This window comes from Plasmodium sp. gorilla clade G2 (assembly GCF_900097015.1).
Source record: "Plasmodium sp. gorilla clade G2 genome assembly, chromosome: 7".
NCBI classification, from domain to species: domain Eukaryota; phylum Apicomplexa; class Aconoidasida; order Haemosporida; family Plasmodiidae; genus Plasmodium; species Plasmodium adleri (nom. inval.).
Window position 1 is genome coordinate 444088 of NC_041699.1, and position 23413 is coordinate 467500.

The 23413-nt window shown below is 25.6% G+C and overlaps 2 protein-coding genes, 1 non-coding gene and 2 pseudogenes across 3 annotated transcripts, besides 2 other annotated features; 2 read left to right on the plus strand and 3 right to left on the minus strand.

The window, feature by feature from the left end:
• Positions 1 to 18: 18 nt before the first annotated feature.
• PADL01_0710300 (sin3 associated polypeptide p18-like protein) lies at positions 19 to 2208 on the minus strand (the record flags this gene model as incomplete). The annotated part of the gene is made up of 1 exon (XM_028681141.1): positions 19 to 2208. One exon carries the CDS (start codon positions 2206 to 2208, stop codon positions 19 to 21), a length of 2190 nt encoding a protein of 729 aa, XP_028537548.1.
• Positions 2209 to 4725: 2517 nt separating this feature from the next.
• PADL01_0710400 (regulator of chromosome condensation, putative) lies at positions 4726 to 6780 on the plus strand (the record flags this gene model as incomplete). The annotated part of the gene is made up of 1 exon (XM_028681142.1): positions 4726 to 6780. The coding sequence occupies one exon, from the start codon at positions 4726 to 4728 to the stop codon at positions 6778 to 6780; it is 2055 nt and encodes a 684-aa protein (XP_028537549.1).
• A 1021-nt stretch (positions 6781 to 7801) lies between these two features.
• On the plus strand, positions 7802 to 7938 carry PADL01_0710500. Its single transcript, XR_003699334.1, has one exon. It is a non-coding gene; the product is annotated as a Plasmodium RNA of unknown function RUF6-1 (non-coding RNA).
• A 1223-nt stretch (positions 7939 to 9161) lies between these two features.
• On the minus strand, positions 9162 to 10399 carry PADL01_0710600 (annotated as a pseudogene).
• Positions 9162 to 10399: a sequence feature (erythrocyte membrane protein 1, PfEMP1, putative).
• Positions 10400 to 14042: 3643 nt separating this feature from the next.
• Positions 14043 to 22979, minus strand: PADL01_0710700 (annotated as a pseudogene).
• Positions 14043 to 22979: a sequence feature (erythrocyte membrane protein 1, PfEMP1, putative).
• Positions 22980 to 23413: the final 434 nt, after the last annotated feature.

A 23413-nucleotide genomic window follows, 5' to 3' on the forward strand; every position in this document is an offset into this window, starting at 1 on the left:
CATATTATCCGTTTGATATCATTTTTTGTCCAACATAATTGATAATAATATAATATCACCAATTTCATAATTCAAAGATAGTAAGGTTTTATTATCTTCTTTATAATTATATATTGTACTATGTACCTTTGATAAGAATGTTAATTTTTTTTTTTCATATGAAAAAACTTTAAAAACCCATTGAGCATTTCTTTGTCTACTATCTTTATAGAAATCTTTTACAAGTGTAACAATTTCTCTCATAGTGATATCTATCCATGCATATATTTGTAATTCATTACTATTATTATCTTTAGTCAATATATCCATATCATCAACATTATACTCTTTATCTACTTTATAAAACAAGCGAAGAAGAAAAGGACATGTTTTTTCTCTATTTATTATTCCCATCTTATCAATTCCATTCATGTTAAGATTAGAATAACGACTGTTTGTATTAATAGATATATTATTTATATATGACGAACGTTTATAATTACTATATTTAGATGATATATCATAATTAGGAGAACTTTTTCTTTTTTTATTAATATCATATTTCGACATAAGATCATTATTTCTATATTTTTCATTTTCATTGAATCTTTTAATATACTTTTCTTTTTCTAAATCCTTCTTATCATAATATTTATTGGAAACATCTTCCTTATAAGAACTACGTCGATGATAATTTATATGATCATTATTTCGATAGGTTGTATGGTTATGTGTTCGATTATTTACACGATCATTATTACGATTAATCATATAATTTTTATTACGATACATACTACTATAAGTATTATCACTAACATAATTGTCATCACTATAATGATTATCTCGTCTTTTCCTCTTTTTCTTTGTTATTAATGATAATTTTTCTTCATCATATTTTCTTTTTTTCTTATCCTTACGTTCATGTTTCTTTATTTTATAATAAGAATCACTAGAACTTATTCTACTTCTATTTCTACTATTGGAAGCGAAAAAATCTTCGGATATTTCCCTACTAAAATAACTATTCTTTTCATCTTCTCCCCTTTCTAAAGAATGTGTTTTTTCCTTATTATAAAAGAAATCTTTACTTGTGTCCTCATGTTTTTCATTTTTCCATGTTCTTTTTTTTTCTTTGTTTTTTTTCTTCTTTTCTTTTAATAATTCTCCCGTATGTTCCTTTATATATTCTTCTTCATCATAATAATCACTCTCCTTTCCATTATCCTTATGCTTGTCCTTTTTCGTTTTGTGTTTTTTTCTCTTAAAATCTTCATATGAACTTAAACTTATTGAATATAATGAATCTTTCGTGTCTCCTTTTCTTTTTTTTTTTTTTCGAGAATAATCTTTTTCTTTTTCTGAATGTTTTGATGTATAATATTTTCCTTCTTTATCATGTTTTATTTTATTAATTTTTTTATTTTTATCTTTATTTTTTCTATTTTCTATGGTGTCACTTTCATTGCTATTATCGCTTATATCTTCATAATAGCTAGAAAAAGAAACACTACTTGATCTGTTGTATTTTTTTTTTCTTTTATCTTTATTTCTTTTTGATATGTTTCGATCTTCTTTTTTTTTTTTTTCGTCTTTATAATTATCATAATAACTGATTCTAGAGGAAATAGAATTTTTCTTTTTTTTTTTCTTTTCCTTATGTTTTTCTTCATGATATTTTTTTCTTTTTTTCCTATCACTGGAATGGTTACTATAGGTATGAGAATTGTCATTATAATTATCACTATCATACTTATCATATTGATAACAATCACGTTTGTTATACTTATCTTCCTTCTTTTTTTTATAGATAGAGCTTTCTTTTTTTTTCTTATTATCTTTATTTTTTCTTTTCATTTCTTTGTGTTCATTATCACTATCTTTACTAAAAGATGATAAACTCATCATACTAATACTAGATGAAGAATGATAGTCTTTTCTTTTCTTTTTCTTCTTTATTTGATAATTATTATTATTATCCCAATTTTTTTCTTTTGATACATTTTCTTGTACTACATTATTACTATTATTATTATCATCATCTTCCGAATATATATCTTTTTCAATTTTTTGACCTTTCGATTTATTCTTCAAATTCTTTGTGTCATAACTTGGTAATCTCTTTTTTCCATTTTCATTATCTTCGATATTTTTATTTGACCCTTTTGTCGAGAAAAAACTTGAAGAAGATTTCTCGTTTGAACTTAAACTCAAACTTACACTTCTGCTCATTATGAAAAATGAAATTATAAAAAAAAAAAAAAGGAAAATGAAAAGAAAAAAAGAAAATGAACTAATTATACACAACAAAGATAAATAAATAAATATATATATATTAAAATATATTTTATTAAGGGGAAAATTAATATATATATATATATATATATATATATATATATATATACATAATTTTAATATATATATGATAATATATAAGTGTGCCTTTTTTTTTAAAAATCAAAATATACACCTATATATAATATGTGTTAATATAATAATAAAAAAAAAAAAAAAAAAAAAAAAAAATAAAAATATTAAAATATATATTTTTTTTTTTTTATATCCATATGAAAATTTTTCTATATATAAAAAAATAAATACTTTCATAAACATGAACTTTATATAATAAATCATATATATTTATCCAAGAAACATATTATTGAAAAAGGAAGGAAATATATACATAACAGTATGGATATTTATTTTATATATATTTTTAAAAGATCTTATTTACACATGAATATGTACAATGATATAGAAAATGTGAATATATTAAAATAAATTGAAATGTTTTTCTCATTAATATATGTATATATATATTTAGGTATTTTAATTTATTTATATTTATCAATATTATCAACATAAATTCTTTATTATAAAAATATATTTTGTAAATAATACACAAACAGCACTTAATATATCATTTTAGTTTTCTGATAATAAGGTTTTATAAGATTCAGATGTAAGTTAATAAATCCAAAAAGAAAAAAAAAGAAAAGAAAATTTATCATACGAATTTATTGTCCCTCTTTATTAATATTTAAAATGATATATATATATATATATATATATATATTTTTGTCCAAATAAATATTGTTATAAAAACAAAACAATGTTATTAACTTATACATTTTTAATGATGTGAAAAAGAACAGTTGGAAATTACAAAGATATATATATACATATATAAGATTATATATATATATATATATATATATATATTTGTATATAACAATTTCATTATTATAAACATTTTTTATCATGAGAAACTATTTATATTCTTTTATAACCATCTATTGTTCATTAATTGTCACAATAATAATTATTACAATATTTTGTAGTATAAAATAATGTTGTAACAATATATTATAAATGATAAGTCTACTTTCTACTTTCCATTTATATAAACTATATTTACAATCTAAAATTTTCTGGAAATAAACTTATAAGGTGTTTTATATCTTTAATCGATTTTTAATTAATTGTATATATATATATATATATATATATATATATATATATATGTATTTATTTATTGTAATTTAGTAATAATAAGAAATACAAATGTAACTCTTATGTGATTTCCATTATGTTAGGATATTAAAAAAATATATAATAATAAAACTTTTATTTCATAATAAAGGTTATACAATTCACTCTTTTCCAATAACAAAAAATATAAATATATTTATATTTTTTATTATATACAAACTTTCATATTTTAATATAAAATTTTTTTCTTTTTTTTTTTTTTTTTAGTAACATAATTTTTTATATAAACTTATATTCTTGTATTAAATAAATAAAAGGAAATTCATATAATATGATCCTTTTAAATGAGGACACATTAAATATAAAAATTTATTTTGTACTTGATTAATAAATTTATAATTTCCCTGTATACATATAATATGTATTTTTTTCCTTTGAGTAATATTTATTATATATATATATATATATATATTTATATATAACATAATAAAGCACATTTTACATTGGGCTTATAGTATTAAAAAATATATACACTATTATATAATATACATACATATATATATATATATATATATATTTCCTTTTTTTTTTTTTTAATTAAAAAATCATATATTTATTTTTTTTTTTTCCAATTCTTTAATGAGGGTAATTTTTTTTCACAATTATATTTTAATATATTATATGTATATATATTAGTATGTATAATGATTTATGTGATCAAAATTATTATTATATAAATATTAACTTGACATTAAAAAAAAAAAATATATATAAATATTTATTAATTTCTTTTAATTATATATATACATATATATATATATATTTATGAATTTTTTTTTTCTTTTTTTTTTATTTATTTGTACTAATATTCATATAGAAGAAATATATTTTAGGGACCTTTTATTTTATATATATAGTTTCCCAAATATTTACATGAATATAAATCATAATTTATATTAATTAAAATGATAAACGTATACTGAAAAAAAAAGTATATATATATAATATTCGTAGAAAAATTATTAATTTAAACTTTTACAGAAATTTTCCACATATATTTAGTTTTCTCCTTTTATGTATATAACATATGTTTATAATTTAAAGGATATAAAAATATATAATATTTATTTTTACATATAAATATATATATATATATATATATATTTATTTATTTACATACATATAAGGGGCATTATTTTTCTTTTTTTTTCTTTTTTTCTTCATTTTGTTGTAAATATAAAAACAAATTTATTTAAAATGAAAAAATTGAAAAATACGCTTTTTATTTTTGGGTCAGGAGAATGTGGTCAATTACCCCCAGAATATTGTACTGACTATGTTCAGGTAAATCCAACAGCTATTCCTAATTTACCAAATGATATTGATGAAGTAATATGTGGGTCTATGCATACAATTATAAAAACAACAGATGATAAATTATATTCTTTTGGTTGTAATGATATGGGGGTATTAGGAAGAAAAACATATTCAAGTGGAATAAAAGATTTAGAACATTCTCCTACTTTAATTAATTTTACGTTTCCTTCAAAAATAAAAAAGATTACATGTGGTGATAACCATACAGCCATTTTGTTAGAAAATGGTAAGGTATATATTACTGGAGGATTTCGAGATTATTGTGGAGTATTAGGGTTACCATCATTTGGAGAAAAAAACGAATTATTAACAAAATCGTTTGAATTTATAGAAATACAATTTAGTTATAACAATAATAATAGTAATAGTAATAGTAATAATAATAATGGGGGTATATTAAAAAGTCAAGATTCTTATGAAAATCATACATGTAATGATTCAAATGATCGAAAAGATGAAGATATAAAAATAATTAATATAATATCTGGTGAAGATCATTTAATTTGTCTTGATGAAAGTCGTGAATATATTTTTACCATGGGGAATAGCGATTCTTGTCAAGTGTGTAATAATTTTTATGAACAAGAAGATTCAGAAGAACAAAGAATAAAATATGTATATCCCAATTGTTATCATTATACATATTTTGGATTTGAAAATAAATTTGAAAATATTTATTGTGGAGGAAATAATACATATGTTCAGTTGGAAGACTCTTTAGATGTATATGGTATTGGTAGAAATGCATATGGATCTTGTGGAGTTTCTTCAAAAGATAATATAATTAAAAAATTTGAAAGGATTGAAGAATTATCACAAAAAAAAATTAATCAATTATGTGGTGGACAAAGTTTTACAGTCTGTTTATTAAATAATAATGATTTATATATATGGGGTAATAGAGAAATATTAGGTATGGAATGTGATGATGATGCATATTATCCTTTAGAATTAGATTTTTTTAAAAAAAATAATTATATTATAAAAAATATTACATGTGGTACTGATCATTGTTTAGTTTTAACAGATAATGGAAAATTATTTGGTTGGGGTACAGGAGGTAACGAATTTGATGAAGACACCTCCTTAGCTGTCATTGAAAAAAATGAACCCTCAGAAATTGATTTTATTAAATTTGTAAAAAAAATGATTTCAAAATATAATAAAAGTGATTCTGAATTAATGCATCAAAATTTAATAAAAATTGTGTCATTTGCAGGAGGTTCGTCTCACTGTGCATTTATTTCATCACATATAGATACTGATAGGGTATGTGTAAAGAGAGGATATGATGATATATATGATGAAGACATGTTAAGCAAAAAACACAAAAGAGATAATAATAATTATAATGATATTCAAAATGAGAATAATGATATAGAACAAATTGATGCTCATGATGAAATCGTAAAAAAATATTTAGAAGAGAAAAAAAACCAAATACAAAATGTAGATGATAATATGGATAAAGCATATATATTTAATAAAAATAAAGGAAAAGATCATACTTATATTAAAGATACATGTTATGATATATCTACAAATAAATATTCAACAAAAGATATTTGTCAATCTTTAGATCAAATAAATGAACAAAGTGAAGGTTCAAACTTACCAAGTGAACAAAATAAAAGACGAAGAAGTGTTAAAACAAAATCATATCTAAGTAATGAAAGTCCAACAAGAAAACAACCTAGAAGATCATGTAAAGAACATACATCATTAAATGAAAATGCAAATAAAAAATTCTATCAAATTATTGATAAACCAATTTTAAAAAAAAAAAAAAAAACTACAACTTCAATGAAAAACAAAAATACAAACCTAAAAGAAGTACCATCACCAAGTGGAAAAAGAAAAATAAAATCGGTAGGATCAAGAAGAGAAAGTTTATCGAGACCTATCTCCAAAAAGGATAATTTAAAAAGAGAGTAATATTATCAATTATGAGAAAATAAAATGAATAAAGTGAAATTCACACGATGAAAAAATTGACACATACATTAATATATATATATATATAATTATATTAAGTACAAATATATCATTACAGCATTAATGTGAAATTATCCATTTATTTTTATTATTATTTATTATTATTTTTTTTTTTATCATTCATTCTATTATATATATGTACATATTTATTTTTGACATTTTATTTGTTTCTTTCATTTTATGTTATTTATTCATTCATCTTTATTTTTTCAATTATTTTAAAGAAAACTTCAGTGTATCATTTTTTACATTTCATAGTAACAAAACATAAAATGAATAATTATAAATTATATATCTATGAAAAAATAAATGAGAAAAAAAATTTATTTGTACCCATATTAACAAAGTATGTGGTAAAGAATCCATAAATATGTGTAATATTTTAATTTTTTTTTTTTTTTATAATAAAAATATAAAATGTAATAAACTGACGTATTACAATAAATGATAGCATTCTTTATAATTAAATTTTAATGACTATATTCTGTCTACAGAGTTTAAGCATAATTTTATTATAATATATGTCTACACTTTATATTTACTTTTATAAAAAAAGAATATATGTAATATTCAAAATAATAATAAAAAAATATATATATTGGAATAAAATAAATATAATATATTTTTAAATATGTAAATTAATTAATTATAATATATTATAAAAGAACAGCATATTTATAATAAAAAATAAAAAAATATAGGTATATATATTATATATATTAAGAAACATTGGCATACTTAAAATTTAAATAAATAAAAAAATGTATATATTTTTAATTATTTTAATTAAATTAACAAATTATTATTTATATTTTTTAAAAAATATGTAATTATATTTTACTGTACAATACAATTTATGTATACACATAATACATATATATATATATATATATATATATATATATATATATTTTGTGCGAATATGTCATTTTAATATTACTTTTATGCTAGTACTATTATTAAGCTGCCCCAGTAGCCCAGTCGTTAGGTATGTAGCTTTCCTTGTGAGAACGTTGGTTCGACTCCGCGTGCCGACAATTTCATAAGAAAAGTTGCAGACCGAGCTACTCAGTTACCCGGAGGGGGGTGGCGCAATTTTTTTTTATAAAAAAATAATATATAAATATTATAATACATTAAATATATTTTTAATTTATATAAATTTATCTTTATACTATTTTATATTTTCTATAATTTATATATATTTCAAACAAATAAAACAAAAAATACGAAATTATAATTTTTGTTAAAACACATATGTTATACAAAGCAAATAATTAATTTAATAAAATAAATAGTCATAAAAATTATTTGTTTTTTTTTTTTTATTTAATAAAATTAAAATATAAATATGTTGATTTATGTAATACGTTAACAAAATATAAACAGTAATTTATTATATTCTGATATATATATATATATATATATATATATATATATATTTTATAAATCAAGGACAATATAACATTTTATCCATAATAATGTTTTAATAGTAAAAGGTATAAACCTTTATATGGATATAATATATATATATATATATATATATATATATATATAATTACATTTAAGGTGTATTGGAGATGATTGTGTTATTTGCAAAATGTAGGTAAAAAGCTATCATTCCATATATAAATTTAAATTAATATGAATAAAATTGTACAAACGTAGATATAACATTATGTTATGATATGCTAATAAAATAAACAAAAACATAAAAACAAATGTTAAGAATTCATTATGTTAAGTACTTTTTTATTTATGTATTAAAAATATGTTAGAATATGATAAAATTTAATATTCGACTATCAGGTAAAACAACAAAATAATAAGAATAATAATTAAGACAATGTTAAATTATACTTATTATGATAATATATTTTGATAGTGTACACATATATAAAAATAATATTTTAACAGATGTTCATAATTTGTTTTGAGTTCTTATAATAAAAAGAAATATATAATACATTTTTCTACAAATATTATTAGATTAAAATTTTCTTTTTTATAATTTTTTTCTTTTTTATTTTGTACTATATAATATATCTATATGTTTATAATATAATGTATTATAACATAAAATCTATGAATTAATATTATATATATTTATTTCCTATAAAATTTTTTTTTTATTATTTTTTTTTTTAATTATGCGAAAAAAAAAAAAATTTAACATACCAAAAAAAAATATAATAAAAATAAATAAATAAATTGTTATATATATATATATATATATATATATATATATATATATATATATATATCATATATTCGATATATTACATTTGGAGATATTTTCCTCTTAATTTTTTATTAATATATTATCTAGACACAATCCTTTTTAAATTCATATAATGGTTTTCATCGTCATCAAAAGAATTATAAAAATTTTCCAAATCGTCCTTGTCACATGGTATATTATTTTTTTCATCCATATGGATATCCATAGATACATTTGTGCGTAAATTCTTTGTTTGAGCACCATTATTTTGCGTTGTAAGATCATTAGGAGGAATATTTGTTGATCCAAGTTGTTCAAAAGATATTTTATCATTACCATCATGTGTTTTTGTACTAATCGTTTTATATTTTTCATCATTAATTCTATTAATATCATCATGGGTTGATGTATACAATAGATGTTCTTTATTTTCATTATTCCATTTTTCATTCAATTTACTTAAGATTTCCTCTTTATTATTCCATTGGTTGTACATATCTTTATTTCTCTCTAACCATTTATCATATAAATCCAATTGGTTAAGTATCGGATCACCACTTATTGGTTTTGCAAAAATATTGGAACTTGTATTTTTCGTATGTTTAGTTCCATATAATTCGTTTTCTTTTCTTTTCTTTTCAGTAACTCATCATATATATCAATATCGTTATCACGATTTAACGAATCATTAATTAGATCTATACCACTATATAAACTATTATATGTCGCATCATCCGTAGTATATATCTGTGTATTTTCCGGAACATTCCAATCAATATTATATATAATTTCATTATCATCACTATATAATTTTCGATCTTGGATTTGGGTAATAAAAGGTTGTTCTAGAGGCATACCACTATATGAAGTATTAGTATCTGTAGTGTTTCCAGGTATATCCATTTGTTCTGTTTGTAACATGTTCAAAATAAAATCCTTTTTTAATTCATTCCACTCATTATCTATGGGTATATGACTTGGTATGGTACCACTATTTGATATATCACTAGGTAGAGTACCACTAGGTATATCACTTGGTTGTTTTGTTGGTTTCAGTACCACTTCGATTAAAGTTTTATATTTAGGACTACGCGGCATATACAAATCTATCTCTTCATATTCGCTTTCGGACGACGAGGTCGTGACATCAGAAGAAGATATATCACGTACATAATCATCTGGTTCGTCTCCTTCCATATAAATATATGTCCTTCCAGCGTAACGGTCACTTTTGTATGGTACATATCTATTCGTCGATGTTTTCGTCGGAATGGCCTCATCATTTTGGGGTATCTCAAGGATGCTAAAAATATCTGCAGGTCGAGTCGGTGTTTTTTTCTACAAAAAAAATATATGTATATGTGGGTATGGGTATATATATGTATATGTATTGGGATATATGTATATGTATGTGAATAAATATAGGTAATTGTTTTTTTTTTTTTTCTCATTTTTTATTTTAACTTCATTTTTCTTTCATAAAATTTCTCATTTTTATTTAAATGAATTTTATTTTCAATTTTTTTTTCTGATAAAATTTATCATTTTTTATTTTAAATGAATGTTTTTTTATATTTTTTTTTTAAATAAATTCTTTTTATATTTTTTTTTGATAAAATTTGTCATTTTTTATTTTAACTGAATTTTATTTTCAATTTTTTTTTTTTTTTTCTATTTATAAAAATTTTCATTTTTATTTTTATTTTCAAATTTTTTTTTTTTTGAATATTTTAACTTCATTCTCTATATATATATAAATTATTTCTCTTCACATATATATAAAAACACAAAAAAATCCCCACATATCCACATATACCACCACACATATACCACACATATATATACCACACGTATATATATAACCACCACATATACCCCCCCCACGAAGATGTATATCCCCCGTGTGGGGGGGACCCGCGCACAAATATTTATAAATATATATTTTGAATATATATATATACATATAGATATATGCACAATATAGGAACATATATGCATATATATACGCTTATATGAATATATAATGTGTATATATATGCGTTTATGTTTCTATATCATGTATATATGTATACATATATATATATCCAACATATATATATTTAGAGATATTTGTGTGTCCGGATATATATCTTCGTGGGATATGTATATGTGGGGGGGATATATATATGTGTGAGTGGTATATATGTGTGGGGGTTTATATATGTGTTGGGGTATTATATATGTGTTAGGATTTATATATAAATATATATAGGTTTTGGTATAATTATGTATGTATTGGTATATTTATTTATATATATAGATATATTTTTTTTTTCTCATTTTTTATTTTAACTTAATTATATATATATATATATTTTTATTTTAACTGAATTTTTCTTTTCATCATTTTTATTTAAATGAATTGTTTTTATATTTTTTTTTTTTTTGATAAAAGTTTTTCTCATTTTGTATTTTAATTGGATTTTCATTTCAAATTTTTTTTTTTGATACAATTTCTCATGTTTTTTTTAACTGAATTTTTTTTTGTATATTTTTTTTTATAAAATTTCTGTTTTTCTATTTGAACTTAATTTTTGTGTATTTTTTTTATTTAAAATAATTTTCAATTTCACTTTTATATTGAAATCTATGAAATATTTATTTTTTCTCTCTCTTTCTTTTTTTTTTTTATTTCAAAAAATGTGTTACTATATATTCTTTTTTATTTCAATAAATTTTTTTATCAATATATTCCTTTTTTTTTTAATTTCAACAAATTTGTTTATCTATATATACTTTATATTTCAACAAAATTATTTCTATATATTTTATTTTTTAACAAAGTTGTTCCTATATATTGTATTTTTTAACATAATTTTGTTTTTATATAATTTCTTTTTAACACATTTGTTTTATCTATATATTCCTTTTTTTTTATTTCAACAAATATATATCAATATATTCCTTTTATTTTAACACAATTTTTTTTTCTATATATTCCTTTTTTTTTTTATCAAATTTATTCTCATATATACTTTTCATTTCAACAAATAAATATCAATATATTCCATTTTTTAACATAATTTTTTTAACTATATATTTCTTTTTTTAACATAATTTTTTTTTAACTATATATTTCTTTTTTTATTATTTCAACTAAATTATTTCTATATATACTTATTATTTGAACACATCTTTTTCCCTAAATATTTCTTTTTTTTATTTCATCAAATATATATCAATATATATTCCTTTTTTTTATTTCAACTAAATTATTTCTATATATACTTATTATTTGAACACATCTTTTTACCTAAATATTTCTTTTTTTTAATTTAACAAATTATGTTCCCATATATTATTTTTATTTCAATTAAATTATTTCTATATATACTTATCATTTCAACAAAATTGTTTTTATATATTTCTTTTTTTTATTTTAAGAAATATATATCTATATAGTTTATATTTCACCAAATTTATTCCCATATATTTCTTTTATTTCACCAAATTTATTTATATATACTTATTATTTTAACAATTTGTTTTATCTATATATATATTTTTTTTTTCTTTCTTTCCACTAAATTGTTCCCATATATTCCTTTTATTTAATTTCAACAAATATATATCAATATATTCCATTTTTTTTTTTTATTTTAATTATTTTCTTATAAAATAATTTCTCATTTTTAGTTTTAACTGAATTCTGTTTTTATTTCTATTTAAAAAAAATTTTCATTTTCATTTTAATTCTGAAATGTGTAAAATGTTTTTTTCTCTCTATCTTTTTTTTTTCCCTATATATTCCTTTTTTATTTTAATAAATATATTTATATATAGTTATTATTTGAATAAATATTTTTAACTATATATTCCTTTTTTCTATTTCACCAAATTTATTACTATGTATATAATTTTTTTTTAACGAATTGTTTTTTCCAATATATTCCTTTTTTTTTTTTTCTATTTGAACAAATTTTTTTATCTGTATATTTCTTTTTTTATTTTAATTATTTTCTGATACAAAATTTGTTCTTATTTTTTTTTTCTAAGAAATTTTTTTTTAATTATTTTATGATAAAATATTTTATGATTTTTTATTTTAAGTGAATTTCTTTTGTGTATTTTTTTTTTCTCATAAAGTATGTTCTCATTTTTTTATTTTAAGAGAATTTTTTTTTATATTTTTTTTCTTCATAAATTTTCTCATTTTTTTATTTTAATTTAGTTTTTTTTTTATATTTTTTTTTTCATAACATTTCTCATTTTTTTTATTTTATTTTAACTGAATCTTTTTTTTATATTCTTTTTTTCATAAATTTTCTCTTTTTATATTTTATTTTAATTGAATTTTTTTTTTGTGTATATTTTTTTTTCATAACATTTCTCATTTTTTTTATTTTAATTGAATTTTTTTTTATATTCTTTTTTTTCATAACATTTCTCACTTTTTAATTTTATTTTAACTGAATTTATTTTATTTTTTTTTTGTTTAAAAATATTTCTCATTTTTTATTTATATTTTAAAATTTTTCTGAAATTATTTTATCTCTTTTTTATTTTTTTTTCTTTTATTTAAAAAAAAATTTCTCATTTTATATTTATATTTTAAAATTTTTCTGAAATTATTTTATCTCTTTTTTATTTTTTTTTCTTTTATTTAAAAAAAAATTTCTCATTTTATATTTATATTTTTAAATTTTTCTGAAATTATTTTATCACTTTTTTATTTTTTATTTATATTTTTAAATTTCTGAAATTTTTTTTATCTATATATACTTTATTATTTCATCAAATATATTCCAATATATACCTTTTTATCATTTATATATATATATATAATTTCTTTTTTCTTACTATATTTCAATATATATAAAATACACACATATCCACATACAAAAAAAAAAAAAAACACACACACATCCATACATACATATATATAAAACACAAAAAAACACACATACATATATATACAACCACACATATCTCTTTCTCTTACCTTCAACATTAAATAAACTATCCCAACAAAACCAATACCTATAGCCCAAGGCACGACCGTGGGCGTGACGATTTTGGTGAAAATGTCGGGTGTAACACTAGGTTGTGATGGGTTTGAGGCTTTTCCATGTTGTGATGGGGGTGTTCCACTTCCAGGTGACTGTCCAGGTGTTACTTGTGGTGTCACCGTGTTAGCACTACCACCAGTTCCCGGATTTTGATTCCCCGTAGTACCAGTACCACTAGCACCACTATTTGGAGCAGCTGGAGCAGTAGGAACAGGAGGACTTCCACCACCTTGTCCAGGAAGGGAATTACTAGGTAGAGCAGGACCAGGAGGGCTAATTTTAGATCCATTTAAAACTTTATTTGCAATTATTGCAGTAGCGTCGAAAGCTTTTTTTGTTGCATCAGCCCCCAAAATTCCAGCCATAGCCGCAACTGGCAAAACATCATTTTTTATTGCGTTCCACAAGGAATTAACAGCTTCAGCAATTTGTTTTCCTGGTCCTGGACCACTACTACTACTACCACTATGTGCCGTACTACTACTAGAACTAGAACTACTAGATGAAGAAGAAGAGGAATCTTTACCACTAGCTTGACCAGTACCACTAGCCGCAGAACTAGGTTGAACCGAGTTAGACTGGCCACCAGTAGTGTTACCAGCCGCGGCACCAGGATCAGCGGGACCAGCTGGACTAGGTGCGGGTTCAGGTGTGACACTAGTAGACGAGGTATCCTGGGTAGATTTGGGGTCAGTCACAACTGTAATACCACCAGGTTTTCCTTGTCCTGAATCTATAACACCTCCTCCATGACAAGTACCAAGATCCTGCTTATCACGTCCCTTACAAGTACTACCAGGAGATGATGGTGATTGTCCTTTTCCTGCTTTCCCACCAGCGGTGTCCTGTGACCTACCACGTGAGTCTGGTAACGTATCCTGTTTTTTAGGTGGTTTCACCACTTTATCCTCACACGTACACTTCTCATCATATGTATTTGGATATTGACGAAACGCATAATCAGTGTCACCACTATTGGCAAAATCATTTTGTACCTCACAATTTTTTGTATATCCTTCTTTATGCAAATACCCACCAGCTGTAGAATAATCAGTACCACTAGGTTGACCACTAGTTTGACCCCTGGTACCACTAGTTTTCAGTTTTTCCAGGTATGTTACCACAAGTTGGTCTTCTGGACTCACACTAGTACCAGTTGTACCACTATTTATTTGTTTGTATAATTCTGTGTATTTTTTCTCTTGTAGGTTCCACTCTTTTAACCATTTTTGTACTTCTTGTTGATATTGTTTGCACGCCTCATCACATTTTTTGCATTCATTACCAGTTTTATCACATGTTTTTGGACTAGTATTACCACTAAGAGTACAACTCCCACATACCTGTTGCACATTGCGGTACTCCTCTTTTTGTTTGACACAATAGTGTTCCCCCCATTCGGTCATCCATCGGAGGAATTGGGGGCGTTTCACAAACGTGGATAACGTGGTGCCAGTGGTATTACCGAACGTCACTTTGGAGTACTCATATTTACTTTTCAGTTGTTGTCGCACACTGTCTTTGTCACTTATATTGTGTGTCAGACTACAGACCATCGCGTCCCACACTTCCGACTCAACACTTTTCCACCAGGCATCAGGTGTGGTTTTCGGGGTGGCACTATTTAAAATTTTTGTTATTGTTGGCTCTATATCGCTATTACCTGTATGTTTACCTAAATCTTTTCCTGTTATTAAATCTTTGAAATCTCCTAAAGTATACATCATGATTCGTTTAAATTCTGGAGGTATAGTTCCTTTTTTTAATTCTTCCTCTGCACCAGGGTTATCCGTTTTATATTTTTGCCACCAAAAATATGTTTCAAGCGATATAGATTTAATTAATGCGTCTTTTAAATCTTTTTCTTTTTTACCGTTTCCCTTAATATCATTTTGTAAATAATGAATACACATTTTTTTACGTCTAGGTGGCATACAGGGTCCGTCTTTTGGGTCTTTAAACTCACTTGCATCACATTTCCAATCAAATGGTCCTTCTTTTGGATTGCAATCTTTTTTTCCATCCTTAAGTGTGGCATCATTTTCTTTAATATATTTGGCAATATTGCACTCCTGTGTATTACTTTTACCACCACCACTATCTGGATTCGGCATCGGTTTGGGGGGATTCGGGGGTCGTGGGTCACCACCATCTTGTTGTTTGCCACTATTTCTATCTTTAATTTTTTGTACTGTTTGTTTAGTTAATTCCTTTATACAATTAGCGCATTTTACTTCGTATGGTTGATATTGTGAGTCTTTTTTCTTAAAAACATTATTAAAATCTGCTTCACTACATACCGTTGTGTAGTGTTTTATATAATCATCAGGTTTTTTATTAACATCATTGTATTTATTTTTTTGTTCTTTTATTTGTTTATATTCCTCTTTATATTTATTTTTTTGATCGTTCCATTCTTTTTTTTTAGTTCGTAACCAACTATGATATTTTGCACATAGTTTTTGACATTTTTCGCATGTTTGTCCAGCACACAGATCATTACATGACTTATCCAGACATATATCGTTCAATTGCTGTATATATTCCTTTTTCTGTATACAAAAATCTTCTCCCCATTCGATAAACCATCTTAAAAATTGATCATGTTTATCATAATCATCGGGAGTGTTAACACTACATTTGTTATTGTTGCCATTACATTGTGTCATTGCTTTCCATATTTTTTCTTTTTTTTCATCCCACCAAGATTTACGTGCTTCCAATATTTGTTGCTCATTACGTGTTGTATTTCCACCATTTTCGTCATTTTTAAATATATCCTTTATTTGTTCTTCGACTTTTTTGTCATAAGTCCCTTTTTCTAGATCTGTTCCTTTAATTATATCTCCAAAATCATAAAAACTACGTTTGATGGCAGTACACAATTCGTTATTGTTACTATTACTGCCGGAACTACTTCCACGTTTTTTTTCGTAATATGATTTTAGAAGTTCTGCTTCTTTCTTTGCTGCAGCATATAAATGTTTCTCCAAATTATTTTTATGTTGAGATTTTTCTCCACCTGTCAATCCATATAAATTCCCTAAACATAATTTTTGTCTGCGAGGAGGGGAATAGACTTTACCTATATTTTCTGGCGAAACAATTTTTGTGTTCCATGATGTTCCGTCCATATTTTTCTCATGACAACTCGAGGCAGTAGTTCCAGGATCGCACGGATCAATATCTTTGGAAGTACTTCCAGCGGGAACACTACCAGGCGGATCACTCCTAGCAGGACTACTCCCACTTGGTTGGCACGTACACGTATTTTGATAATCCCCATGATCATTATCTTTTTTGAACACTTCTTCAAAATTTGTTCCACTACAATCTTTACAACTACTTATTAAATATAGTGAAGGACTGTTATCTAAGGAATTGGTTTTTTTCGCTTCCTCTTCAACAAATTTTTTAGAAAATTTTTCCCAAACAGTTCTATGTTTATTAATCAAATTTTTATATTCATTACAGGCATCTCTACACCATGTATCTTCTATATTTTTACCACTACTATCACAATTACGTTTAGTGTTATTTGTATCTCCCACTTTACCACATTTCGTTTCCACCTTTTGTGCCTTCTCTTTTTTTTTGGCGCAAAAATCGTCGCCCCATTCCCTGAACCACCAATAAAATTGAGTATCGTAGTCCTCGTCGTGGATAAATTGGGGACATTCGTTACCTGTCGTTCCCGTTTGTCCCTCTCTGATCCCGCATTTTACGGCATTCCACACCTCCGACTTGTTGGAATCCCACCATTCTTGTTGTGTCATTTTGCCGCCAGTGGTATTATTTGGCATAAGTGTACCAATTCTATTTTCTATATTTTTTATAGCTTTATTTTTCCATAAACTTGTACCTAACACAAGATTTTTAAAATCGTTAATACTTCTATTAACTGATTTGCAAGCCTTATCTTTATGATCTTTATTTTTTTGCCATAATAATTTCGTTTCTTTTTTAATTGCTTCTTTTAATTTAGTTTTCATAGTAGTTTCGTCATTAAAATTCGGTGTGTCATTATCATGTAAGTTAGCTATACATAATTGTTGTGTTCGTGGAGGAATACATACTTTATCTTCCAAGGTTTCGTTAGACTCTTTATTACATTTCCATGATTTTTTTGGCTCGTTGTTGCTACTGTCTATATCGTCATAATCTTTAGCGTTACACCCAGTGGCATCTCCTATCTTAGCACATACATTATCCTTAACAGTATCTATGTGCTGGCACACCTCACATACACTTTGGTTCGTTTTGGTAGTATTTTCTAATAGTCCTTCCACATAATTGTCTTTTCCATATTTGAGGTTTTCACATTTTGTTTCAGAATCCTTGTCCTCTTGTACAGTTTCTTTTGTTGATTTTATACTTTCATTTATAACACATTGTGCTTCCAAATAAGTATTAAGATCAGTAAATCCCATTTCATCTTTTTTTGCCCCTTTATACGTCTGGAAGTATCCTTTTTGTTTATCCCATTGATGATCAATTCTTGATTTTAATTGATCGTAACAATCACATAAATCCTTACATCCCTTACATTCCTTCTCGCCACTTTGTTTCGTATCTTTTTGTTTTTGACATGATGTTTCTATTAAGTTTGTAATTATATCTAACGAATGTTCCATATCATGTAACCATTCATTAAATAAATCATAAAAATCATCACTAGTAGCACTACGTTGTTGACGTGGTGTTCTACTTGTTGTGTCATCATCTTCGTCCCGTTCATTCTTGACACACATTTCAGTGGTACCACTTTTTTCACATTGCCACTGGTTGGTACCACTATCCATTATTTGGTCACATGTTTCTGGTTTGGGAGGTTTGTCGTCGCACTCGCATTGGTATTTGAATTCACTAGGTGGAGTGTCCATAGATTGTGGTATATCAACTTTTTGTGTTGTGGATTTTTTTTCCATACAATTATCATTTAGACCTAGAGAACCCAGTGTTCGATATAAATATGTATATACAGGGGTAGTGGTTTCCACAAAAGGAGCATCCTCATATTTACTTCTTTTTTCTATGTCAAATTTTCCTTTTTGTTGTTCATAATCCTTTTTCCACAGTTCAATAAATTGTTTGTAATTACCGCATTCATCTTGGCAGTCGTTACATTCTTTACCACTTTTCTCACATGTTTTGTTAGATTTAATAGTACATTTCTGACACTCTTTGTGCAATGTGACTAATTTGTCTTTTTGTTTTTTGCAAAATTCGTCGGACCATTCGGTGAACCATCGTAAAAATTGAGGTGTTTGCTCAATATTGAAGATATATGTAGACATTTCGGACGTTAAATCGTCACGTTCGTACTTGTATTTATCATTTTCGGTAAGTGTTTTACGTTTTTGCTCATTGTCTTTGTGAATATGATGGGATAGACCGCAGAGCATCCCTTTCCAGATAGATGGGCCATATTCTTCCCAAAATTTTGTACGTGCGTCTTCAGTGTCGCCACCATTTGTTGAGAAAATATTTTTTATTTTCTCTGTTGCATCTTTCACGTCACCTGACTTTTTTTCCGATATATCTTTATCCAAACATAAATCTTTTAAATCTCCATAGGTAAATAACATGTGACGTAAAAATTGAGGAGGGATTTTTCCTTCATTTTTTAAGTTGTCGTCAAAACCTTTACCTTTTCCATCACCATATTTTATATAATAATTCCATGCAAGGTACGTTTCGGCAGCAGCGGTTTTGATAAATGCTTCTCTTAAATCTTTTTGTTGAGTAGCACTCATGGTTTTTAAATAGTATAAGCACAGTTTTTGTCGTCTTGGAGGCATACAAGCATCTTTATCTTTATCTCCTATTAGTTTTTTTTTATCTGCATGAGTGCAATCCCATAGAGGATAAGGTTGAGGTTTTGGTGTTTTAGTTGGATCATATTTTTTTATACAGCTACCTATATCACCCTTTCCATTATTTCCGTCTTTCTCCATAAGTGTGTTTACTATTTTGCACGCATCTTCTGATGTTGGTTTCGATTTCGGTGGTGCAGCTGGTGGTGCTGTATTATCCTCCCACGCACATGCGGCTTTATAATCTTTTGGATTATCTTTGAATGCATACGCCTCCTCATTATTTTCATTTTCTTTATATTTAGTTTGGGACGTATCTTTACAGTATTTGTACCCTCCCATTAAATCAATAAAATCTTCAGGGTTATCATAAGTGTTAGTATCTTTGTTGCAACCGTTAATACTGCTGTTGTTTTTTAGTTTTTGTAGGAATTCATTATGTTTTTTCTCAATATCGTCCTTACCACTAGCACTTGTGCCTGTGTATAATGTTGTATATTGTTTTTTTTGTTCGTTCCATTGTTTTTGCCATTTTGTCACATGTTCACTATACACGTTGCACATTTTTGTACAACGTTCACATAATTTTTTTTCTTTATCTGTGTCCTTAGGTTGTTGGTTTTTATCTAATTGTTTTTTGCAACTCCAACAAAGAACGTACACTGACCAATAATGGCTTCTTAGTTGTTTACAGTAACTTTCCACCCATTCCGTTAGCCATCGTAATTTTTGTGGTATGTAGTCATCAGAGGGTACAAATTTTGGGTCATTATGGCCACATTTGGGACTAGAAAAAATATATTCACCCTTCAAATTATGTGTGAATAATTTTGCATCTTGTGGCGCAGTACAAGTCATGGCGCGCCATATGTCTTTTCTGTTCGCTTCCCACCAATGTTCCCTCAAGGTTTTGTATGGGGGGGATTCACTACTATATGTTGCGTTGCCTTTTATGTCAGGAGAATTTTTTATTTTTTCGAATATTTTATCTAAATATTTCTGTAAATCTTTGTTACCCTCTTCTCCACTCCAAAGATCCCTACCACGTATGATATCCCCCAGATCGGCAAAACTGTATTTCATAGCATTACATATCCCTGGAATATCGCCTTTACTTAGATGTTTGTGCACGATATCTTGGCCTTCATATTTTGCTGCTAATAACACGTCGCCCAAAAACGAATCGTTGACACTAGCACCACTTGTGGTTTTTAGAAATTCGGTGATTTCCTTATCTCTACCTATATTTTCTAAGTTTGAAGTACACATATGTTTACGTCTAGGTGGAAGTAATACACCTGGGTGTTTATCATTTAATCCGTCATTCGTTTCCCACTTACCTCCAATAATAAACCTTTGGTCATCTTGGTTTGTACCTTTTCCTTCACATGGACCTCCTTGACGTTGTTTTTGTTGACGTACATCATTGGTATGTTCCATAGTTATTTTACATAGATCGGTCTTAAACACATTTGGATCACTGTTATGCTTATATTTACCTTCGTGTGCCTTACCTTTCAAATCAACACTATTTGTATGCACTTGTGACGCCACCTGGTGTTGTAGAGTATTTGCCGCATCGAGAATTTTGTTTCCTGTACATTTGGGTTCTTGTGGTGGAACACCAGGCTGTGGTGGTTCTGGAGGCGGAGGTGGTGGTAGAGGCGGTGGTTCTTCGTCACATGTACATGCTTTTTGGTAATCTTTAGGGGTTTCACTAAACATATAGGAGTCATCGCTTTTGTCCTTGTCGAGGTATTTGTTTTGGTTTGCTTCTGTGCAAAACCTATACCCTAGCAAAGAGTTTATAAATTCTTCAGGACCATTTTCATAATCCGCTTTGCCTTCATCCTTAAGTTTTTTCATAAATTCATCAAGTTTATTTTGAATTTCATCATTACCAGTGGTACTTGTATTGGATATATATTTGTTGTAGTTATCTTTTTGACCTTTCCATTTTTCGTTCCATTTTTGTACAAATTCTTTATATTTTTCGCACATATTTTTGCATTCCTTACATGTGGATTCTCCTCTTTTACAATTGGTACTATTAGCACCACTTTTACATTTCGAGCACTTACTTTTAAACGAATTTATATATTCCTTCAACTGTTTGCAGTAACTTTCATTCCATTCGGTGAGCCATCGTAACTTCTGTGGTATATAATCATCATATGGGACAAACGTGGGATTATATTTACCGCAAGACATCACAAACTGCGTCGTATTATCAGAATGACCAATAAGTAACGTAGCCTCTACTGGTGCTTGACAAACCATCGCTTGCCATACCTGATCTCGGTTAGCGCTCCACCAGTCATTACGCAATGTGGTATATTTGCCGTTATCTGTGTCAGGATATTTGCGTTGGATTCCATTATGTTTTTCATGAATGTTTTTAAATATTGCTTTCAAATTATTTTCCAATCTTTCCATATCCGTGTTTTTGGTCCAGATATCTCTACCACGTATTATATCTCCTATATCTGCAAAACTTGATTTCATAGCACGACATATACGTGGGTCGGATTTATCACCACCAATTTTATTTACTATATCTTGGCCTTCAAATTTTGCTGATAATAATACGTCACCAAGGAATGAGTGGTTCACATTATTATCTGTGAGATCGCTCGCAGTAGTGTCCAGATTTTCTATGTTAGATGTACACATATCTAACCTTCTAGGAGGGAATAATACTTCATTATGATCTTTATTAACATCGGGATGCGTTTCCCATTCTTTTCCTATTTTAAATCTTTCTTGTTGAGATCCTCCTTTTCCTGTACATGGTCCATCATGGGAAGTATTACCATCAGCATTAGCTTCATATTGACGACTATCATTAGTATGTTTGGTTTTGTCAAGGTCACAAATTTTATCTTTAGTCAATCCACTGTTAGTACCTTTAAATTCAGCTTTTTCTATATCCCCTTTCAATTTATCAAGACTGTTACCACCTAAACGACTTTGTGCTTTAGTTTCTGCATCCTCCTTCATTTGTTTTGCAATTTCCATCACAGTTTTTTTATTGGTACCACTGGGTTTTGCCATTTTTGTTACATGTGGCATTACAATATTTATTATTTGTTCGTTCAATTACCATTTTAATAACAATATATATATATATATATATATATATATTTTGGCGCTATTTAAATAATTTAAAAAAAATTTTTATAGAATATAAATTCATCATCTCTACATCTACTCATATACATTTCGATTTATCTCCTACATTTGAAATATATTAAATATTTGATTTTTTTTGAACGATTTTTTTTGTTGATATTTGCCATTTTCACATATTCATAAATAAATATATATATATGTATATTATGTTATATAAATAATTATATATATATATAACATAAACTTATACAATTGTTGAAAATACATAAAATATATTTTGAAAAAAATATAGATATATCTATATGTTTCAAACAATACTTTTGTTATTAAAATATATGGAAGATATAAAAATATAT